General features: G+C 35.3%; 1 protein-coding gene across 1 annotated transcript; it reads left to right on the top strand.

The window, feature by feature from the left end:
- Positions 1–366: 366 nt before the first annotated feature.
- LOC121424808 (proteasomal ubiquitin receptor ADRM1-like) lies at positions 367–23,518 on the top strand. Its single transcript, XM_041620600.1, has 10 exons — positions 367–694; positions 3,687–3,803; positions 4,335–4,482; positions 5,548–5,634; positions 6,582–6,642; positions 7,826–8,070; positions 9,644–9,673; positions 15,899–16,059; positions 22,034–22,136; positions 23,184–23,518. Exons 1-10 carry the CDS (start codon positions 491–493, stop codon positions 23,300–23,302), a joined length of 1,275 nt encoding a protein of 424 aa, XP_041476534.1. The 5' UTR covers positions 367–490; the 3' UTR covers positions 23,303–23,518.
- Positions 23,519–25,130: the final 1,612 nt, after the last annotated feature.

Here is a 25,130-nt window from a genome sequence, read left to right as displayed (position 1 = left end):
AAGTGTAAGGTACATATTGCTTATCAATATTCATTATTTCGACGATTCTGTTCTTACAGGGATGGAATTTGAAAAGGTTTCAAACATAAGAAATGAAATTCAAGATAATGACGACAGAACCTCAGCAAATATATTCAAGAGTGAGGTGCAACATGTCATATGTTAGTCTGCATTTGTATGTAAATATTGTATATATATGTTTGCTTTTTTACCACAACTTCAACAGTGGATTCTCAGCACTCAGGATTCAAATCCACAATACAGTACGACAATACACCACAGGTGGTATGTACTTATATTGGAAGAAGAAGAAGAGATATGGAGTAACACGATAACTCCGTGTTTTCCTTTTTATTGGCCCATCGAGAACACCACACTTATCGAAATTTCGCACTGTCATTTACAAATTCTAATCAGTGAGATCTGCCGTCATTTTTAGGATTTTTACAGTTTACGTGGATATATTTGCCTTGTTGTAACCAAGTCAATCATGTCTGGAGCATTATTTGGAAGTTCCGCTACCGGAGGTCGTCCATCCAGTAAAAATCTGGTGGAATTTCGAGCTGGAAAAATGGAACTGAAAGGAACGACTGTGACTCCCGACAAGAGAAAGGGTCTTGTCTTCCTTCACCAGCCCGACGATACGCTCATGCACTTTTGCTGGAAAGACCGCACATCTGGCACAGTTGTGGACGTAAGTCACGTCAATAACATTAACAGTACACTACACTTACATAACAAATGACATGAAGTGGTAGGATGCTAAGCCTTATGCCACTAAACATTAAAATCATTGGAATCTAGAAGGGATGGTGGGTTATATGAAATAATAATATCACTTTTGTGACCAAATTTAAATACTAATTCCGTACAGTTTCAATTTATTTTACATTGTCATTAGGCCTGCCCTAGTTACTAGTAAATTGTCTTGGGGGTATTTTTGTATTCACTGATTTTGGGCATATTTTGTGTACGCCCTCTATTTCTAATTAAGAAAAAATAATTTAAATTTACTTAAAGTGATTGGTTAACATTGGTTTGACTTAAAAAATCTGAGCTAGAAGGTCACACTTGTCACCTGTGTTTGTGATATGTTACAAAAATGAAGCCCAGAAAAAATTGTGTTCGAAAATAATTATTTAGTGCTTCAAAAATTGAAATATAAAGTGACCAGAAACACCATCTTAATTTCATCCCGTACACTTATGTGTAATATTTAGGCGTCTATAAGATGCCTATTTACAAAATCTGGGTTTGCCTTGTAGTTTTAGCTTTTCATTCTCAATAATAGTTGTTTTCAGGGTTTATTAGTTCTAATGCATGCACTTGTACACATGTTTCATCTTGGTTTGAAAAATTTTTTAATCGGCTGCTCACAAAGTTAAACAATACCTTAGTTTAAGAGCCAAGTTATATGATGAATAGCTGTATAAATGGAACCTGACAGTGTAAAAAAATCAAGCATTTGTCCAAAAGAGAAAGTAAGCCAAACATTGCCAACCTTATTTCACCACACAGGGAGGAGTAACAGAAAACAAGGTTATATCATACCTTGTTCATAAATGAGTGCTCCTAAAGTAGACCAGAGAGTAAAATTTAAAAAAAATCATTTTTATGGCATGGTTGGCAGTGAGTTTGGATGTGTCCATATTTCGCGGATGGTCATTATCTCATAAACTAGCCAATATTCTTCATATGTCCGGGAAGTAAAGTGCCCAAATATCGGACACTAAGATCTTAGAATTTAGAAGCATAAATAGACCAAAACAAAAATACAGTCATTGAATAATTATTAGTACTGTTGAATTGTAATGCAATTTGTATGACCTTTCACTGTTCATGTCATCATATGCAAAAGGAGAAATGTGTATTATACTAGCAACTAGACCTTCACCTCCAAATATGAATTCATAAATTATTCACCTTCTGTTCATCATCTCTTTTACATGTATGTTTGTAAATATGGTATGCACGTCTGATATTATCTATATTGCTGCAACGTTCACCCTTTTCCTTATTCATCCTAACTTTATCTCGTAAATTCATTTGTCCTTTGTACTCCGTTCAATATTATATTCACTTCTTTCTTCATATCTTCATTAATTTTGTCTCTTTGATTTACTAGTCTCTTCACTTTATATTCATGTATTTTATACACTGTATCATATTTTCATTACATTTATGTTTGTCCGTTTGAGGGTGGTCTGTTTGTTAAATGATATTCACCTATTTTCTTTCTTTTCAATATTTTTGTATTTCTAAAATGATTTTCTCTTCAAATTTATGTAAATTTTCATCACGATCATTTTTCCTCATGTATTTATTTGCTTTTCATCTATTTTCCCTTTCATCACATGTATTTCATTGTTTGTTTTTTAATATATGTTTGTCCAGTCAGCAGTCTTATATTTACATTATTATGCATGAATTTAATCTAGTTTTTGTCTCACCTGCATAGCAGAGTGAGACTATAGGCGCCGCTTTTCAGACGGCGGTGGTGTCAACATCAAAATCTTAACCTAAGGTTAAGTTTTTGAAATGACTGCATAACTTAAAAAGTATATGGACCTAGTTCTTGAAGCTTGGACATAAGGTTAACCGTTAATCAAGTATTACTAAAATCCTGCCTGAGTTTCAAGTCACATGACCAAGGTCAAAGGTTATTTAGGGTCAATGAACTCTGACCAAGTTGGGAGTGTTTGTTGAATTATCATCATAACTTTGAAAATTTATGGATCTGATTCATAAAACTTGGACATGAAAGTAATCAAGTAACATTGAACATCCTGGGTGAGTTTCAAGTCACATGACCAAGGTCAAAGGTCATTTAAGTTCAATGAACTTTGGCCATGTTCTTGGTATTTGTTGAATTATCATAACTCTGTAAGTGTATTGGTCTAGTTCATAAAACTTGGACATAAGAGTAATCAAGTATCACTGAACATCCTGTGCAAGTTTTAGGTCACATGACCAAGGTCAAAGGTCAACAAAGTTTGGCCATTTGGGGGGCATTGTTTAATAACCAGCATAACTCTGAAAGTGTATGGATCTAGTTCATAAAACTTGGACATAAGAGTAATAAATATCACTGAACATCTCATGCGAGTTTCAGGTCACAAGACCAAAGTCAAAGGTCATTTAAAGTCAATTAACTTGGGCCAATTTGGAAGTAATTATTAGATTGCTGTCATAACTTTCAAAGTGTTTAAAATGTGAATATAGGGGTAATCAAATATCACTGACAAGTCTTAGGTTGCATGATCAAGGTCAATTGTCATTTTTTTAAATGAACATAGTATTGTATCATTACATGAATTGTGTTTTTTGTGAATAATTACCGGTATGTTAAAGTTCAAAGTCAGCACTACTGCTACATTGAATTGCGTGATGCAGGTGAGACTGCCAGAGGCAGTCCACTTGTTAATTTTTTTATAACTGTGAAAAGATACAATATAAGGCACCTGGTCAAATATTAGCTCCTCTTCATACAATTCTTATAATGTTTCTTCATCTAGATATTTGTCAGTGGAAAGCTATGAAAAGACACTGTGCCTTATACATGTAGCTGCCTAAAGTGATTTTGTTTAGAATAAATCACAATAATACAGCCAGGTACATGTGTTTCAAATGTGTTTATGTACATGAAATTTAACAATTATGTTATTAATTTAATCTTTGTTTTTCAGGATTTGATTATATTCCCTGATGACTGTGAATTCAAGCGTGTCCCACAATGCACCACTGGAAGGGTTTACCTCCTGAAGTTCAAGTCTTCTGCTCGCAAATTTTTCTTTTGGATGCAGGTAATTATGAAAGCGGCTTGTCAATTTGTCATTATGTACATGTAAAAAAATATTAACCATAAAGAGACTTGTGGGAGATTTTTCTCCCCCCCCCCTTTCCATTATCTAGGCTTTTTAATCCAAATTGTTCCTTCATTTGTAAATTTGAAGTCAGTTTGCAATTTGTTATGTCTCTGTTAATTTTAACTTGTTTAATTTTGCTGCATTCATAATGATTTCTACAGCGAAATTGGTTTCCAAAACATTTGTTTTTGCTGGATCCTTTCACACTTGTTAAAACATTGGGAAATATATCTTAACACTTCATATTCCCGTCATTTATAAAAGCATCTATGCATGAATTTACAAACAATCACCCCAAGATACTATGATTTTGTTGTGACATGTATCCCAGTTTAATGTTTTCCTTTTTTGTTTATCATTTTAATATCATTAGAGGTGGGTTATGTACTTTATTGCCAAAACTACAGGGAAATTGTGTCTTTTAATTGTCACCTTTCACTAGCAATATTGCCTTTTACATTTTTCTAGGAGCCAAAGACTGATAAGGATGATGAATTATGTAAGAAGGTAAATGATGTGCTCAATAATCCACCTGCCCCTGGCTCCAGTGGTCTCGGAGGGGGACGGGGCACTGGTGGTCTGCCAGCCGACTTGGGTGGGCTTGGATCAGCACTTGGTATGTATACTTCTCTCTGCATGGAGTGGTAGTAAACAATTAGAAGCAAACGACAAGATCAAATACTTACACATGAACTTGAAAGATATTAATAGTTGCCACGTAAAAATATACTTATTTCAAAATAACTGTAGCATTCATACCCCTTTCTGTCCATACTGTACATTTTTGATGTGCTATGTTCACTGCTTAAGATTTTCAAATGCTTTTCAGTTTATGAGAATCATAAAAAGCTTTTTTTTCCATTCTCATCTGCACCTTTAATAAGGCACTTAAGAATTTCTTGATTGAATAAATATAAAATGCTTCACACCCCCCCCCCCCCTCCTCCCTATCAGCACCACTAACACCTCTGACTAGGAAAAGAAGTATAAATGACCGTAGCATACTGTAAATTGATATTTTCTGATCATGGGGGTCACTTCTGTTCATTCAATATTATTATATATTATTAGTATTAATATGATATTGTACTAGAACAAATGTAGACTCTATGCACAGGGGCTCTTTTACAAAGAACATTATTTGGGGGAAAATTAGCCTTTTACCCTCGGTATTTTTACTATATTATTTCTTTCATTCATTTCATAATTATTTTTATGCATTTATTTTATTTTTAATCAAGGATATTTTATGGGGATTGACATCATTATTTTTTTTTTAAGTCTAGAAGTTTAGATTATTAAATCCAGCATCACTGAGGCCATGACTTTAGATGGACTCATATTGTGTGCTCTTTTAATACATGTATTTCCTTTTGTGTTTTAAAGAAGAACTCTGGCCTATGAAAAGTGGCCTTGCACTAAAGACATCAACATTTAAGACCTGGGGGTGTTTCACAAAGATTAAAGTATGACTTAGAGTTGCACTTAAATACCGAGTTGCGTACGGAATAAAAGGCTTGACCGCATTGGTCAGATCGTGTTGTGAGGACGTGCACTAATGCGTATCTATCAATAAAATCGCACGTTGCATATCGTGTACGCGTCGGCATTTAAGTGTGACTTAAGTCATACTTAAATTTTTGTGAAACACCCCCCTGTTCACGTTTTGTTTTATTTGAAGGTGAAGGAGGCTTGCAGTCAATGTTAGGAAACATGGATCAGCAGCAGATGATGCAGCTCCTCAGTGGAGGAGGTCTAGGAGGACTCGGTAAGCCCTAGTCTCCAGGTCATGGATTCAGGACTCTCTGACATAAAGAGATGCAATCAGTATTAACAACTGATTTGAATTCAATGATATTTGATCTCAGAATTGCAAGTCCCATTTTATTTTCAGTTTATGAGAACAAGGAAGCAGTATATTTTGTTCTCTTTTTTTTGTCACCCTCATTAATTATGGTGGTCGTTAACTGCATGTACCAGCTCCATTCATAAATTGAGATTTCATATTGTATTTCACATAGTGAAATTCAAGAATACAGTATAATTATGAACACCAATTCATCCTAACTTTGGTTGTCGTGCTCAGGATTCAATGTACATTAAAGCAACTGTAACATGGGATTATTTGTCTGATTTACTGTTATAATATCAACTCTTCCTATTATGATAAGTCAATATGTGACCTGCCACCTCAAAACCAATCATTCGCCCAAAATGAATAATGATATTTTATTGACCATGAAGACAGCACCTTCTAAGCTTTGAAGTGATATATAACTTGTCAATATTGATCAACAATAACCGTATCAAGTACATGTACTTAATTGAATGGAGAGAAAAAAAGAGGAAAGCTTCAAAAAATAAGGAGAAAGCAAGTTTGGGGTTCACTCAAGCATGAGATGCGCACACTGTTCAATCTCGGTAAAACTTCCAAGCAGTCTGAAAAATTGGTGTCGGAGAAACTCTTGTATCATTTCTTTTATTCAACTATAGAACTTTAAATTTTTACAGTATGAAGGATTGCTCTTTCAGATAAGTTGATTTTCAAATTTGTCCCTTTAATACCATATTACTATTTTTGCTATTTACAGAGAACCTTCCTTGGTGACTTATTGTTGGTTTTGGGGTTGGCTGGTCAGTCACATATGGTCTAAGAATTTACATACTCAGATGTCTTGTGCAGATAATTGTTTGATATATTTTTTTTCTTGAAAGGTCCTCTAGGTTTGCAGAGTATGTTGGGAGGAGCTCGATCCGGAGGTGGATCTGAGTCAACGTAAGCTTTCAGATTTAAAGTTTTCAGTTAAGACATGGAAGTTGATTAAATCTATAAACATAAGTCTTGCTCATCTTTTAAATTAAATTCAAATTCTTGGCTAATACTGTTACATCAAAAAATTTTGTCACCCGCTTGTGTTTCTATCTCTATTAATGATAATGTCGTTTTGGAGTTACACAATACATTGCCCTAGCATGATTGACAAAAAAATGCTCTAAAACTAGATATCATGTACACTTAATGCAAATTGTATATTATCCTGCCAGATGTATTGTCAAAATTCATGAATATACTAGTATACAGTCTATTGATTTTGCTTATCTGATAAGAATTTTTTAACCTATTGCTTTTAATGATTGTAAGAGTGTAGCTGATCAACGATTTCACTCAGAACTAGCATTATAAATGAAGAGATTGACAAAGAAATACTTGTACATGAGAATGAAAAATAAAAACTTTTTTTTCTTAAGTATATGTTTAGAATAGTGAGCTTCATTTGGAACTGATAGCAATAAGTCTGATTTGACACATAAATCAGCAAAAAAAAATGCACATATTGAATGAGATGACACTATTGTGGAAAATCAAATATACAGATTCATAGCTTATAATTGCAGGTGACATGCAAGCCAATTTTGGGCTTTATTATGTAGTCAATGACCAAAATCTTGTTGGGTAGATATTGTTTATCCAAAATAGCCCCTCCTAACCAGTAACTGGATTTTGACAGATTGAATGATGTCATTTTATTATTAGAAGCATCATTTTCCCCTGCAAGTAAAACAAAACATATGCACAAAGTCATTAAAACCTATAAGTCTCTGTCAACCACACTACCTTCTTACATTTCTTCATTATTTCAGCAACAAAGATCTACTTACTCTCTTCGTTCTACTGCTGCTCCTTCATATGTAATTCCAAAGTCCAGAAAACAGGCCGGTTTCAACTCCTTTCAATCTCTTGCCCCCCGTCTTTGGAACAAACCCCCCCCATCTCTTCGAAACCTCTCTTCTCTTAACCTCTTCAAAAACATCTCAAAACACACTTATATAACCATAAACCTTAACTTGTCTTATGCAACTAACAGCGCTTTGTATCCTCTGGAAAAAGCGCTATATAAATCCAATTATTATTATTATTATTATATAAATTTGACTGATGACTTATTCTATCCTTACAGACCATCAAGAACCCAATCCTCTGCTCGCCCTGCTACATCATCTAGCAGCAATGTGACACCTGCTACTACTCAAAGCTCTACCCCAGCAGCTAGGCCATCTACCACACCAGCCACTGCCCCGGCATCTGCTCCTAGTGCTACCCCTGCTTCTACTACGTCCTCCGCTGCAGCAGCTGCTGCTCCGGCTTCAGGACAGCCTGCTATTCAGCTGAGGGACTTGCAGAGTATCCTCAGCTCCATGAACCGTAAGTCATTTGGTTGGTATTAATTACCTTTATGATTGATATCTCTCTTTAAGATCACAGTCTGGATTGGTATCATGCATATTTAACATTACCCTTATCATCCCAGTAATATGTATCAAATGTAATGATCGCAAACCAATACTTCAATCTCTATCAGGGCGGTTGGGGGGGTCATTATCAGAATTTTCAACAAACTGTAATATTGTATGCACACGCCATTATCGTCACCATCATCCTGATCACTTGTAAAACAAAAGGTGATTTTATGTTTCATGCCTTTAGATGTCTGTGCATGTTGATCTATTTTCCCTCTTTTTGTTCATTAAAAGAAAAATAAAAAATAAAATTACAGTGCTCAGATTTGTATTTGAACTTTACCCTGGTGAAGGTTTATAAAGTACATGCATCTTGACCATACCACCAGCCACAACCAGGAAACTGATCCTTCTATAAAATATCTTGGCAAATTGGAGCAGAAAGATGTCTTAGTAAGTAGACAAAATAAACAGATAAAAGCAAAACCTCGGGTAGGCATGGACATTATGATGGAAGAATATGAAATTCATTCTATTCGTTGCTCAGAGATTAGAATAATTGTAGGATTTTACAATAATACATACTCGGTATCATTTGCTAGAGGATGCTTTAACCAATGAAGTGTAAAGTGAATAAAAAGTCGACCTATTAACTCTAAGTACTTAACCCTAATTCTCCGGGGGGGGGGGGCCATAATGGCCCCCCCCCCCCTCAACAATTTTCGCGATATATCTGCTGCACGAAATTTTTTCACCTCGCAGCTCACTGACTTTTTACATTCAAGTCTCGCGCAAATTTTGAGACCAAAGTTGTGACGCCCGGGTACGCGGTTACGACATTACGCAACATTATGCAAGTGCATGTCAGACCCAAAATTGCTCATAAACGTGATTTCATGTACAAATCCAATGCAAATTGCGTATTTAGCCAAAATTCATAAATGTATCATTATTTCTACTTTTACTGATTAATTAATTTTGCCTTGTTTATGATCAGAATTATATCTGGAACAATTTCCACTGAAAAAACAATAAAAAACAAAAAGTAAAAAAATACATAAGAAATTCATAAAACAATAAAATACATAGGAAATTTATTTAATTATTAAATTACGATTGTTAAGAATGCTACAAAGAAAATTTTTACCAAAAATTAGCATTCTAGGAGCTTTATTTAGTGAATTAGAGCAAAAAGTGTGATTTATGCATAAATTAGCATAATTAATTCATATAAAATAAAATCTCATTATTTTGGAAAATTTTACCATACAGCCTTGTAGATTACATCGCACACTACCAGCGTGCAAATTTTTGCGTCGCTCGCGCGATCGGCGGCCGAGATCTTAAGGGGGGGCCATAATGGCCCCCCCCCGGAATGACAAGAATCAAAATACCCGGGAGATTTAGGGTTAACATCCACTATTTTTAATTTTATGGGACCCCTCTTATAAAAGGTATAATTAGTATGATTATTTAGTAAATGAATGATTAGATAAATCAATCAAATCAATTCTCCCAATATCTTATTTCATTTCTAGTGCCAGGAGAAGCAGCACCTGCACAACCAGGTACAGTATTAAGTTCTTTTATTTTCATTGCATGTCATATAATACTTGTTTGTTGATAATTATTCCTACAAATATCTTAAGCCTTGATTGAGACATTGGGTAGGTGTGGGTAGTTTGACGGTCTTTATTGTTATGTTTACAAATGTGCAATTAGAAGAACCTGCCAGGAATTCATCACTTTCTGTCAGCAATTTTTTATTCCTTTTGATAAATTTTTCTTGGTGAAGATTCTGAAAAGTCAGATTCTTTCAAATTATTATATTTGTATTATTTTGTATGTAATTATGTTTCATTATGTAACTTCTTTCATTAAGTGTTCTGTCTATGACAGATCACCTATTGATTTCGTCAGAATTTTCTTTCTTTATTTCTTTATTTCTTTCTTTATTCTTGTCACCTATGTTTGTCGCCAACTTTTCTCTGAATTGGCTGAATCAATTTTGCTGATTTTTTCATCATACATAGAATCTATCATAGAGACGGCAAACTAAGCTTTTCAAGGTCATATGGTCATGATGACGTCATCTACGCGCCATTTTGTAAAATTCTTCATTTGATCATATCTTCATTATCAATTATCAAAAATTAACAATATTTACATGACATTAACTTCAGGTCAACTGTCAATGTCATCAAAGGTCATGTAAAGGTCATGACACGTGCGTACGCGCGCGTCAAAGGTAAAAGAATTCTCCAAATGGCCTATAAAAATTTTTGAGTAAGTTTCAGATCATTTTAAGCATTTCAAAATTTGTGCGCGCGCGCGTAACGCCTTAACGCAACGCAGAAACACCGTTTCTGTTAATATCATTGCATTGCTAATAAAATTCTGAGCAATTTGATACCTTGATCAACCTTCTACAACCATTAATAACGAAATTAACACCCGTTAAAGTTTGCAGCACGTGTGCGCGCGAGCTCTCACTATAGGCCATATATGTGCAAAAACATGCCTATTGAAAATTCACTGTAGCTCTATTAATAGTCCGTTGACCCCCCATTTTTTTTTCATATATCGATAGAGTATGAGTTTTAGATTCGATTTCATGTCACCAATGTCCCTCAATTCGATCATGACGTCATCAAAATGGCACCTAAACTAAAAATTTCATTTTTTTCAAAAATGACGTCATCAAATTTATGCAAAGTTGATTGTAACTTCTCGAATATCGATTGTTTTTCGCCCAGATTTGGATATGTTGTAGTTTAGAATGTACTCTTTCTCCTCAGTAAACATGAATTTTTGTTTTGAGAAACGCATCATTGCTTAAAACAGCAATGAAAAGAGGCATGTCATTTTTCCTCATTTTGCTTGTAATCTCTACGGGACATGACTTTTTCTCAAAACTGGATTCGACATTCCTCTATTTCGTGAGCCATATCTCCATCTTTTAGTGTCACTTTTCCCTGAGCTTTTAGTATGTTGTAGCTGAGATTCTAAGCTTTCGGAGGTGTGCCCTCCATTTTTTTATCAGATGCCGGGATCATGCCCTTTTTCACTTGCAAAATTGGAATTGTAATTCTCAAAATTGCTTACGTGTAATCTCTATGGGGAATATCGTGGCTCAATGGATAACGCACTTGACTTGTGTTCTCGGGGGCGCAGGTTCGAGTCCTGGGGTGAACAAGATGATTTTTTTTCCCATTTTTTTTCTTTTTGCCACCTCTTACATGATCCTTTATGATAATTAAAAGGTATAAAAGTTTAAATTTAGCAAGATAAAACAGATTATAATTGCTTTTTTCATATCACATGTATTTTGCATGTAATCTCTATGGGACATGACTTTTTCTCAAAACTAGATTCGACATTCCTCTATTTCGTGAGCCATATCTCCATTGTTTCTTGACAGTTTTCCCTGAGCTTTTAGTATGTTGTAGCTGAGATTCCAAGCTTTTGGAAATGCACCCTCTATTTATTGATCAGATGCCGGGATCATGCCCGTATTTCGCTTGCAAAATTGGAATTGTAATTCTCAAAATTGCTTACGTGTAATGTCTATGGGGAGTATCGTGGCTCAATGGATAACGCATTTGACTTGCTTTCTCGGGGGCGCAGGTTCGAGTCCTGGGGTAAACAATTTTTTTCCCATTTTTGTCTCACCTGCATAGCAAAGTGAGACTATAGGCGCCGCTTTTCTGACAGCGGCGGCGTCAACATCAAATCTTAACCTGAGGTTAAGTTTTTGAAATGACATCATAACTTAGAAAGTATATGGACCTAGTTCATGAAACTTGGCCATAAGGTTAATCAAGTATTACTGAACATCCTATTAGAGTTTCATGTCACATGACCAAGGTCAAAGGTCATTTAGGGTCAATGAACTTAGACCATGTTGGAGGAATCAGCATCGAAATCTTAACCTGAGGTTAAGTTTTTGAAATGTCATCATAACTTAGAAAATATATGGACCTAGTTCATGAAACTTGGACATAAGGTTAATCAAGTATCACTGAACATTTTGTGCAAGTTTCAGGTCTCATGATTAAGGTCAAAGGTCATTAGGGTCAATGAACTTTGACCGAATCGGGGGTATCTGTTGAATTACCATCATAACTTTGAAAGTTTATTGGTCTAGTTCGTTAAACTTGGACATTAGAGTAATCAAGTATCACTGAACATCTGTGCGCATTTCATGTCACATGACCAAGGTCAAAGGTCAATGAACTTTGGCCGAATTGGGTGTATCTGTTGAATTACCATCATAACTTTGATAGTTTATGGATCTGATTCATGAATCTTGGACATAAGAGTAATCAAGTATCACTGAACATCCTGTGCGAGTTTCAAGTCACATGATCAAGGTCAAAGGTCATGTAAGGTCAATGAACTTTGGCCATATTGGGTTTTTGTCTCACCTGCGAAGCAAAGTGAGACTATAGGCGCCGCTTTTCCGATGGCGGCGGCGTCAACATCAAATCTTAACCTGAGGTTAAGTTTTTGAAATGACGTCATAACTTAGAAAGTATATGGACCTAGTTAATAAAACTTGGCCATAAGGTTAATCAAGTATTACTGAACATCCTATTAGCGTTTCATGTCACATGACCAAGGTCAAAGGTCATTTAGGGTCAATGAACTTAGACCATGTTGGAGGAATCAACATCGAAATCTTAACCTGAGGTTAAGTTTTTGAAATGTCATCATAACTTAGAAAATGTATGGACCTAGTTCATGAAACTTGGACATAAGGTTAATCAAGTATCACCGAATACCCTGCATGAGTTTCACGTCACATGACCAAGGTCAAAGGTCATTTAGGGTCAATGAACTTTGGCCGAATTGGGGATATCTGTTGAATTCCCATCATAACTTCGAAAGTTTATGGATCTGATTCATGAAACTTGGACATAATAGTAATCAAGCATCACTGAAAATTTTGTGCAAGTTTCAGGTCTCATGATTAAGGTCAAAGGTCATTTAGGGTCAATGAACTTTGGCCGAATCGGGGGTATCTGTTGAATTACCATCATAACTTTGAAAGTTTATTGGTCTAGTTCATTAAACTTGGACATTAGAGTAATCAAGTATCACTGAACATCCTGTGCGCGTTTCAGGTCACATGACCAAGGTCAAAGGTCAATGAACTTTGGCCGAATTGGGGATATCTGTTGAATTCCCATCATAACTTTGAAAGTTTATGGATCTGATTCATGAAACTTGGACATAATAGTAATCAAGCATCACTGAAAATTTTGTGCAAGTTTCAGGTCTCATGATTAAGGTCAAAGGTCATTTAGGGTCAATGAACTTTGGCCGAATCGGGGGTATCTGTTGAATTACCATCATAACTTTGAAAGTTTATTGGTCTAGTTCATTAAACTTGGACATTAGAGTAATCAAGTATCACTGAACATCCTGTGCGCGTTTCAGGTCACATGACCAAGGTCAAAGGTCAATGAACTTTGGCCGAATTGGGTGTATCTGTTGAATTACCATCATAACTTTGAAAGTTTATGGATCTGATTCATGAAACTTGTACATAAGAGTAATCAAGTATCACTGAACATCCTGTTCGAGTTTCAGGTCTCATGATTAAGGTCAAAGGTCATTTAGGGTCAATGAACTTTGGCCGAATCGGGGGTATCTGTTGAATTACCATCATAACTTTGAAAGTTTATTGGTCTAGTTCATTAAACTTGGACATTAGAGTAATCAAGTATCACTGAACATCCTTTGCGCGTTTCAGGTCACATGACCAAGGTCAAAGGTCAATGAACTTTGGCCGAATTGGGTGTATCTGTTGAATTACCATCATAACTTTGAAAGTTTATGGATCTGATTCATGAAACTTGTACATAAGAGTAATCAAGTATCACTGAACATCCTGTTCGAGTTTCAGGTCACATGATCAAGGTCAAAGGTCATGTAAGGTCAATGAACTTTGGCCATGTTGGGGTTTTTTGTTGAATAACCATCATACATGTATCTCTGTAAGTTTATTGGTCTAGTTCATAAAAAAGGGAAATAAGAGTAACCATGTATCACTGAACATCTTGTGCGAGTTAGAGTAGTATTCAAAGTGAGCACTGCTGCTATATTGAACCGCGTGATGCAGGTGAGACGGCCAGAGGCATTCCACTTGTTTGTTGAATAACCATCATATCTCTGTAAGTTTATTGGTCTAGTTCATAAAAAGTGGACATAAAAGTAACCATGTATCACTGAACATCTTGTGAGATTTAGAGCAGTTTTCAAAGTCAGCACTGCTGCTATATTGAACCGCGTGATGCAGGTGAGACGGCCAGAGGCATTCCACTTGTTTTTTGTCTCACCTGCGAAGCAAAGTGAGACTATAGGCGCCGCTTTTCCGACGGCGGCAACGGCGGCGGCGACGGCGGCGGCGTCAACATCAAATCTTAACCTGAGGTTAAGTTTTTGAAATGACGTCATAACTTAGAAAGTATATGGACCTAGTTAATAAAACTTGGCCATAAGGTTAATCAAGTATTACTGAACATCCTATTAGAGTTTCATGTCACATGACCAAGGTCAAAGGTCATTTAGGGTCAATGAACTTAGACCATGTTGGAGGAATCAACATCGAAATCTTAACCTGAGGTTAAGTTTTTGAAATGTCATCATAACTTAGAAAATATATGGACCTAGTTCATGAAACTTGGACATTAGGTTAATCAAGTATCACTGAACATCCTACATGAGTTTCACGTCACATGACCAAGGTCAAAGGTCATTTAGGGTCAATGAACTTTGGCCGAATTGGGGATATCTGTTGAATTCCCATCATAACTTTGAAAGTTTATGGATCTGATTCATGAAACTTGGACACAATAGTAATCAAGCATCACTGAAAATTTTGTGCAAGTTTCAGGTCTCATGATAAAGGTCAAAGGTCATTTAGGGTCAATGAACCTTTGCCGAATCGGGGGTATCTGTTGAATTACCATCATAACTTTGAAAGTTTATTGGTCTAGTTCATTAAACTTGGACATTAGAGTAATCAAGTATCACTGAACATCCTGTGCGCATTTCAGGTCACATGACCAAGGTCAAAGGTCAATGAACTTTGGCCGAATTGGGTGTATCTGTTGAATTACCATCATAACTTTGAAAGTTTATGGATCTGATTCATGAAACTTGTACATAATAGTAATCAAGTATCACTGAACATCCTGTTCGAGTTTCAGGTCACATGATCAAGGTCAAAGGTCATGTAAGGTCAATGAACTTTGGCCATGTTGGGGTTTTTTGTTGAATAACCATCATATCTCTGTAAGTTTATTGGTCTAGTTCATAAAAAGTGGACATAAGAGTAACCATGTATCATTGAACATCTTGTGCGAGTTAGAGTAGTATTCAAAGTCAGCACTGCTGCTATATTGAACCGCGTGATGCAGGTGAGACGGCCAGAGGCATTCCACTTGTTTCTTTTTACCACCTCTTACATGATCCTTTATGATAATTAAAAGGTATAAAAGTTAAAATTTAGCAAATAAAACAGATTATAATTACTTTTTTCATATCACATATATATTGTCATACATCAAAGAGACCCTTTTCACAGTGCTTTATCATCTCCCGTCTTTCACAAGTATCCCATCCATAATGAACATTCCGTTGACATCATGAAGATCATTTTGATCTGCATGAACATGGTAATAGTGATCATGATGGCGAGAATAAAGACAGACCACCTAATTCGTCCGCATGACGAATTAAAATCTAGTTTTATTTTATGTCTGCTTTGCACTTCTATTGTACAGCTGTTGACCTGAGTCAGTTGATGACTTCAGAAGCCATGACCCCAATTCTAGCCAATCAGGAGATTCAACAGAAGCTTATTCCATTCTTGCCAGAGGGGGAATCACTTCCAAAAGATCCTGAGCAGCTTCGAGCCACTCTTCAGTCCCCCCAGTTTAAACAGGTCAGAAAATGTTTATTTTCTTTCATTTTTCACCTTCCGTTCTTATAGTTCTCTTCTATTTTGTTCTCTCATATTTTTCCGCATCCTTTTTCCAATGTTGCAAGCATCCCTATGCTTTTATGATATATTGAAGTAGATCGAAACCCTTGAAGCCAGTTTAATTCATATAAAAAAAAATAAAAAAATCAATGAAAGTTTGAGAAAGATTTAATGAATAATAGGAGAGTCATGCGCGTATGAATGTTGAGATCGCTAATTCTATGTAGATAATAAAAGTAGTAATGATAAAAATATTGTTTTTATACATGTACAGCACTTAAATACATAATTTTTCTAAGCGCTTTACAAAAAAATGACTTACAAACATTAATCAAATATACAATGCATTGAGAAGTTCCAGTGAAATTATGGATTTCAAGGTGGCAGGAATAGTACTATTTTTTTTGTTGGGCACAGCCCCCCCCCCCCCTCCCCGAATGAAATAGTGCTATTTCCGAGGAATCCTTAATTTTAGCTGGTACTTTGAAAAGTGTTCATTGCATGTTTTGCTCATTTGGATTTTGCCTAGTCATATAGCAAACAGTGCAACACTAACAATGAAAACCTTGAACTAGAGGAACAAACTGGAAAACTTAACGATGCAACAAGAACAATGAAAATTGGAAAGCTTGAACATATTTACAATGTCTATCTATAGCTTCATGTTGTAGTTATTTATTGGAGATGTTCAAAACACATCCATTATACATGTACCTGGATGGGTGTGGTTGGCTGCTTAGCAGATTCAGTGAAAGATGTAACAGTGGCAGATCTGGGGTCCATTTCACAAAGAGTTACAACTGTTGTAACTTTGCCATTATGGTAACATCCGTGGCTGCAGGGCTCAGCAGCCAATCAAAATCAAGGTTGCCATGGTAGTTTTCATGCTGGCAAAGTTACAATAGTTGCAACTGTTTATGATATAAGCAGAAGTAGACTGAGGAGGAATATCTTGAGAGCCCTATCCAATTGACTGTCGGTGAACAAGTCTTCCATGTCATCAAACATACAGTCCCAATTGTCCGATGTTAATGGTTGGTCACGATTATTGGTGGACATAGGCACAGACTGACTCTCTGGTCTGTTGATAACAGAAGAGTTTTGGACATTAGTCCAGGATAGGCCCCATAGAAACTTGACCAAACCTTGTTTTTTTATATATACAATATTTTTTGATGGTTTCTTGTCAATTCGAGGGTGCTGATCACGAATCTGGATGATGCCACTCGTGTAACCATGAGCATTTTCCACAAATTGGCAAAATCCAATATGGCCGCCAAAATATGCAAATTACCCATAAAAATCCTAAAATTGTCCGCACATTGGCTATGAAATGCATGGAAGCGTGTGGCAGGAGTAAAATACACTCTGAAAAAATAATTTTTGACAAAATATTTATTTTCCTGATATTCAAAATGGCCGCCATAGTCCATTGTATACTCTATTATGTACAATATGAATAGGGAAAACTATTTTTTTTACAAAAATGAGCACTAAACCGCAAAAAATCGCGATATATGAACGAAGTAATATTATGCAAATCATCATTACTAACGAGATATATCATTTATTATGTCATAAATGGGAACATTTCTGCATTTTGATGTCTAAAATGGCCGCCACTGGCCCAAACAGTATTGCGTACAATGGCAATGGGGGCCAAAAAATTCACAAGAGTGATCACTAAAATGCATATTATTAAGATTAAACGAGTGGAATACTGACTAAAAACATAATTGTTAACGAAATATATTATTAATATGCCATGTATGTGATGAATGTTGTATTTAGATATTCAAAATGGCTGCCAAAGGCCCTAAAAGCATTATCCACAATGAGAAAGTGGGGCAAAAAAATCACAAGAGTGATCATTAAAATGCATATTATATGTGATAAATTCATTGGATACTGTTTAAAAACGTATTTTCTAACGAAATACATCATTCAGGTTAAAAGTTTGTGTTAAATACTGTATTTTTACTTTCAAAATGGCCGCCAGAGACATTAACAGTGTTATGCACAATGCAAAGTGGGAAACCAATATTCACAGGAGTGAGCACCATAAATGCAGGTATTAGTGATCTATGAGTAAAATATTGTCTGAAAGCATAATTTCTATTAAGAGATATCATTTATTATACCAGATAGGTTATAGATACTGTTATTGGAAAGTCAAAATGGCCGCTACAGGCCCTACGATATTATGCACAATGTGAATGGGAACAAATTATTTCAGCATAATTTGGCTTTGCTTGGCCAATTGGGGATGTATGAGTGAAATATCGTCTGAAAACATGATTTATAACAAAATATATGATATCTTGTAATTTATGTGATAAATGCTGTATTTTGACATTCAAAATGGCCGCCATAATCCCTATATTTATCATGTACAATGCGAATGGAGAAACTAATTTTCACAAGAGTGAGAATCATGAAATGCATATGACTGTGATATACGAGTAAAAATATTGTCTTAAACATGATTTCTAACTAAATACATCACATATTGGTTGCGGAGGTTATGAATGCTGTACTTTGAAATCCAAAATGGCTGCCATAGGTCCTAAAAGTATTATGTACATTGTAACATTAGACATATAATTTTGACAGAATATGGCTTGGTTTGACTCCAAATATTGCCTATAATTGTGAATTCTGATGCAAGGGTGAAATATTGTCTAACACCATGGTTTCTAACGAGATATATCATAATGTTGTAGGTGATAAACACTGCATTTTTAAATTGAAAATGGCCAACATAAGCCCTTATCGTATAATATACAATTTGAGTGCAGACAAATAATGTTCACAAAAAGGGCATATGACAGCCATTTTGTATGTTGAAATACAGTATTTATCACATAAATTACATAAGAGATGATATATTTTGTCATAAATCATGTTTTCAGACGATATTTCACTCATACATCACCATTTGGCCAAGCAAAGCCAAATTCTGATGAAATAATTTGTTCCCATTCACATTGTGCATAATATCTTAAGGGCCTGTAGCGGCCATTTTGATTTTCCAATAACAGTATTTATTACCTAACTGGCAGAATAAATGATATCTCTTAATAGAAATCATGCTTTCAGACAAGATTTTACTCATGGATCACTAATACTTGCATTTATGGTGCTAATATTGGTTTCCCACTTTGCATTGTGTATAATACTGTTAATGTCTCTGGCGGCCATTTTGAAAGTAAAAATACAGTATTTAACACAAACTTTAAACCTGAATAATATATTTCGTTAGAAAATATGTGTTTTAAACAGTATCCCATTAATTTATCACATATATATGCATTTTAGTGATCACTCTTGTGATTTTTTTGCCCCTCTTTCTCATTGTGCATAATGCTTTTAGGGCCTTTGGCAGCCATTTTGAATATCTAAATACAACATTCATCACATACATGGCATATTAATAATATATTTCGTTAACAATAATGTTTTTAGTCAGTATTCCACTCGTTTAATCTTAATAATATGCATTTTAGTGCTCACTTTTGTGAAAGCTAGTTTTCCCTATCTATATTGTACATAATAGAGTATACAATGGACTATGGCGGCCATTTTGAATATCAGGAAAATAAATATTTTGTCAAAAATTATTTTTTCAGAGTGTATTTTACTCCTGCCACACGCTTCCATGCATTTCATAGCCAATGTGCGGACAATTTTAGGATTTTTATGGGTAATTTGCATATTTTGGCGGCCATATTGGATTTTGCCAATTTGCGGAAAATGCTCAAGGTTACACGAGTGGCATCATTCAGATTCGTAATCAGCACCCTCAAATTGACAAGAAACCATCAAGAGATATTGTATATATAAAAAAACAAGGTTACGCCTCTTCTATCCTGGACTACATGTCTATTTTGTGTTGATCAGTTGTTCTTCATAGACATTTGATTGATGTTTCGGACCAATGACCAGAAACGGTCATGATGTGCCATGATGAAAATCCTGTATGATCTAGTATAGTGATGCTCGTGGCATAGAGTGAATGGTTGGTGTAAGGTTTGGAACACCCTGCACTCTTGCTGAATTTCTTCATCATTTAAGAGTATCTTGCACAAGAGCACATTATTGTACAAGACCTTATCTCCCTCTTGAACACAAGCCTGCTTTGGCCTTTGTGCCATTTTGGTAAGGTAATACCTAAAGGTTTTCTGAGCACTTGCTCTTCCAGACCCACATCTTCATCTACCTTGTAATTGTTTTTTTACATGTCTTGCAGAGTGAAATAATCGTGGCCATTCTCTCTCCTTGTAGAGTGAAATCATTCCTTGCAAATATTCCATGTGTCATTTCGCAATGTATAGCATGCAATCTAAGGAAACTTTTTGTTGCAGTTGTCTAGGGATGGAAATGTTGAGACTTTCTTGAATGAGCTTCATATCAGCTTTGTTTTTAGTGGGTTAGTGCTTAATGGTTCTTAACCAATGCTTTCCCTTTTGATTTAAGCTTAGAGAAAGCCAATTCCATACCCTCCATGGTGTTTATTCCTCTTGAAGATAAGAAATGACGTTGTAGAGCAAATCTGATGCTATGCATTGTCTTTGCCGAGTAGTCCATGCCACTTTCGTCTCACCTGCGAAGCAAAGTGAGACTATAGGCGCCGCTTTTCCGACGGCGGCGGGGGCGTCAACATCAAATCTTAACCTGAGGTTAAGTTTTTGAAATGACGTCATAACTTAGAAAATATATGGACCTAGTTCATGAAACTTGGACATAAGGTTAATCAAGTATCACTGAACATCCTGCATGAGTTTCACGTCACATGACCAAGGTCAAAGGTCATTTAGGGTCAATGAACTTTGGCCGAACTGGGGATATCTGTTGAATTCCCATCATAACTTTGAAAGTTTATGGATCTGATTCATGAAACTTGGACATAATAGTAATCAAGCATCACTGAAAATTTTGTGCAAGTTTCAGGTCTCATGATCAAGGTCAAAGGTCATGTAAGGTCAATGAACTTTGGCCATGTTGGGGTTTTTTGTTGAATAACCATCATATCTCTGTAAGTTTATTGGTCTAGTTCATAAAAAGTGGACATAAGAGTAACCATGTATCACTGAACATCTTGTGCGAGTTAGAGTAGTATTCAAAGTCAGCACTGCTGCTATATTGAACCGCGTGATGCAGGTGAGACGGCCAGAGGCATTCCACTTGTTACTCTGAGCACCAGTATAAAATCAGTACAACAATTTATTCAATTCAACATTGTCAAGATTTGCATAATTAACATAAACAATGGTGCAGTATTTGTTAAATATTGCTCATACTTGGTCTTTTCCTTTGTATTCTCTAAATCTGTTAAAGCAGTTAAATCCTCTAAATCCCCATCTTCAATGATATTAAATCTCAGCACATCACTGGAGGCAGCCATTGTTGTTTATGTTTACACATTCAGATTGGCCTTTCACGCAAGCACTGGCAATCAATCAACAGATATTGATAGCTTGTCATTTTGAATAATGATGTCAGAATATTCATTAAAAATATGAATAAATTATTAGAATAATAAGAGAGTAAAGCCGATACATACACATACACCATATAAATTCTATAATATATTCAGAATAAAAGGGGTTCAATAATGACAATTTAAACTAACAGGGATAATTGAAGAGGTAAATACTGAGGAAGAATTTGAATAAGTTTAATGAAGGGGAATTCCCAACTCAAGGGAAGGTTGTTCCAAAGTTTAAGAGCAACATCACTCAAAGCTCTTGTCCTCGCTCTGGGTCCCTGTGGCAGTTGCTTATGAAGAGTGAGGGGCATAAGTTAAATTGTGTTAATGATGATTTTAATGCAATCATCATTATGTTGATTTGCTGATGAAATATAAAGCTGTTACACTGGTACCCGTTGAAATATTACAACAAAACCCATGTAAGCATTCCTTTCTTTCTTGCAGGCATTGGGTATGTTTACAGCTGCGTTCCAGTCCGGTCAGTTAGGTCCTCTTATGACTCAGTTTGGTCTCAGCTCGGAGGCAACAGATGCTGCTAATAAAGGAGGTAAGAATGGCTTAACCCACTGCATCACAGAACCAGGAACCTGTTGCATAAAACATACTGTTATGGTAACTCTGCTATCCAATGGTAAATACCATGGTGAGAGTGCTCAACAGTCAATCAAAATATAAAGATTCCATGGAAGATGCCATATTTCAAAGCTACCTTAACAGTAACTTTATGCAACAGACCCCAGGTGGTCACTTTACAAAACCTATAAAAACTAACTATTCAATTGGTTAATTTCATCATTTAGAATAAACATTGAAATACATGTAGTAACAATAAGGAAGTATAACTATCAAATTCACAATAATTTTTGACAGATCTTGAATCATCCCGTAACACAAAGGTTAGCGATCAATCGTACGCTCGATTTTCACGAATAATTGTACATTGTAGTCAATGTAATCAATCGTAGAAAAATGTTCTACGTTCATTGCTAAGCTTTGTTTTACGGGCCCCGTGTCTTGTAACCCATGAATACAGGTGATTTGCCTGTTTTAAAGAGGAGATTGCAAACTAGTTTGCATGAAACTGATGAGACTCATTGCCAAAATTCCATGAATATATCCATGTTAGAGATTATCCTGTATTCCTTATGATTTCTGACTTCTTATAGAAAAATAATTCAAATGATCACATATGAACTGTCAGTTTTAATGCTACATTTGCTATTCACCCTGGCAAGTACTATTCTTCTTGCTCTTTCCAAATTGAAATATTACCGAATCCATGGTATCCATTATCACGTTAATATTTTGCTTTAAGTAATAATTATTAATCAAAATTCTAACAACTTGGCTTACGGCGCAGGCGCATTTCCCCAGCGCAGCCATACAGAAGTAAAAAACAGCTGATTTAACATTGTTTGGAATAGCTACATAAAGGTGGTTTGAGTAAAAATGAATAGAATGGCTGTTTTCGACTCGTCGTAGGGGTAAGTTGACTGCAACACTGTAGTCACTCATGAGTTATTTATTTATTTATTTACAGTGTATTTATTTATTCATTTATTCATTCATCTATTTATTTATTCATTCATGACAGATATTGAGGCTTTTAGCAAGGCTCTACAGGGTGGTTCAGACTCCAAGGGAGAGAAGAAAGATGACGGAGGAAAGGACAAGAAGAAAGATGGAGATGACGACGTAATGAATGTTGATTAGAATCCATGTGTCGTAGTCATGTAAAACGGGCATCATTAATGCATTCACCCAAAATATATGTAGTCAAATTATAGAAAGAATAACCACCAGTAATAATATTAAGGCATGAACATCTTTTCTTTTCTTTTTTTATAAAGTACACCTTGTAAGAATGTGGTCAATGTTGATTAGAAAGGTGATGGAATAAAGTCTAGTTTCTGAAGCAGTAACATAAAGCAAACCTGATAAAAAGGGAATGTACTTGTATATTTGCTGAGGGCAGCGATAGTATGTCCTTTAACCTGAGACCATTTAAATGAATGTGAAGAAATATGCTTACTATCATATTGGAAAAACATTGTTTCTTCACCTCCACATAGGGGATAGACTCGGACAAAAGCAACTGAATAAAATCAAAGATAATGCAGCATAAAGTTAATTTGTCATTGTAAGGGCTGTTGCATGAAAGTATTTGCTGTCAATTACAAATTTCAGTTGCAAATTTACAAGTTGGCAGTTCCATAAAATAACCTTTTTGTACGTCCGACCCCCATTTTTCTCTAGTTTTACTTCATAAACTGACAGTCATGGTCATTTGAGAGCATTACAGACTGTAAAAGAACCAGAAATCAGAGACAGAAAATTTCAAGAATGTCCCACATTCAGGGGGTTGGACGTACATATTTTATAGAATTGCCCAAGATAAAGATCTAAAGCAAATCAATTTATACTTAAATAAATGCTGTAGGCCATTGATCGATTTCAAAATTGCAATTCAATGCAAGGCTTGTTGATTTTGGGACTGTAAAATGACTTTCGATCAGCAAGTTTCTTGCAACACTCCATTAGAGTCTTTGAACCTCTTATACTCGACAAAATCTTTGTAATGACTACAAAGTTTCTGATATTGTTGTGTGTTTTCTTTCTTTTGACTGAAAAGATCAACAAAATGAATATTTCTGTCACCATGAAGTGTATCAAACTTTGTTTTGGTGATGAAAAACCAAATTTTGTTTCATATAAGTAACTTTTTGAACAATTGTATATCAAAACTCAGTGTATGTGGAATCTGATGATGAATATGATACACTGAAAACAATGTTCAATATTCAACCCAGCAGTATACAAGAAACCCTACTAATATTTTGAAGCATCATTTGAGGATTTAATGGAAAAACTTGTGCATTTTTACCTACACCTGCGTGGAGAGAGGCAAATTAATAGTTATAATTTCTCATAATTGATGTTCTCTGTTTCATTTTATGCTGAGAAATAAATTTTGTGTGTGGCATGCACAATACATCAGGAGTTATTTGAAGCTGCAGAAAATGACGAGAGTATGCATCAATTGGAAGGGGAGTACTTTGATAAAATGTACTGGTACTGTAGTTCAAGAGATTTTGATTTATAATGATTTATGATTATTAGGGACCTGTTATTGTACATAAAATGTTGAAATTTCCCTGAGGGCTTGTCATTTTAGCCTGCATATATACTTGTTTGCATTGTACTAGTATTATTAAATTCCCCGTTATGTGATTCTGCTGTGTTGCATCACATTAAATTGTTAGATTTAAATAAAGTCAATAAGGAGAGCATGTGATTTTTCTTGTGTGTAGAGCCTTATTATTATCAGCTATTGATTGGTAGTTATAAGATCATTAGCAAGGTGGCCTTCAAGAGATATTGTAAATTTGGAATACCCTTGTAAATTATCTTCATGAAATTGAAATATGAGAGGTTATAAATATCAGGTCCGATATTGATGATGTACTTGTTCATCGTTTTTGTTCTAAAATGACCAAGGTTTCAAGTATCTGGATCAGTATCAACATTATGCATTTGTCAA

Source organism: Lytechinus variegatus, chromosome 1, assembly GCF_018143015.1.
Source record: "Lytechinus variegatus isolate NC3 chromosome 1, Lvar_3.0, whole genome shotgun sequence".
NCBI lineage: Eukaryota > Metazoa > Echinodermata > Echinoidea > Temnopleuroida > Toxopneustidae > Lytechinus > Lytechinus variegatus.
This window is presented reverse-complemented; position numbering and strand designations above follow the sequence as displayed.

Bases quoted from the DNA above. Each gene is read 5' to 3' on its own strand.
- LOC121424808 (XM_041620600.1), top strand. From the start codon at position 491: ATGTCTGGAGCATTATTTGGAAGTTCCGCTACCGGAGGTCGTCCATCC. The intron at 695-3,686 runs GTAAGTCACGTC...TTTGTTTTTCAG, and splicing joins CATCTGGCACAGTTGTGGAC to GATTTGATTATATTCCCTGA. The intron at 8,071-9,643 runs GTAAGTCATTTG...TTTCATTTCTAG, and splicing joins TATCCTCAGCTCCATGAACC to TGCCAGGAGAAGCAGCACCT.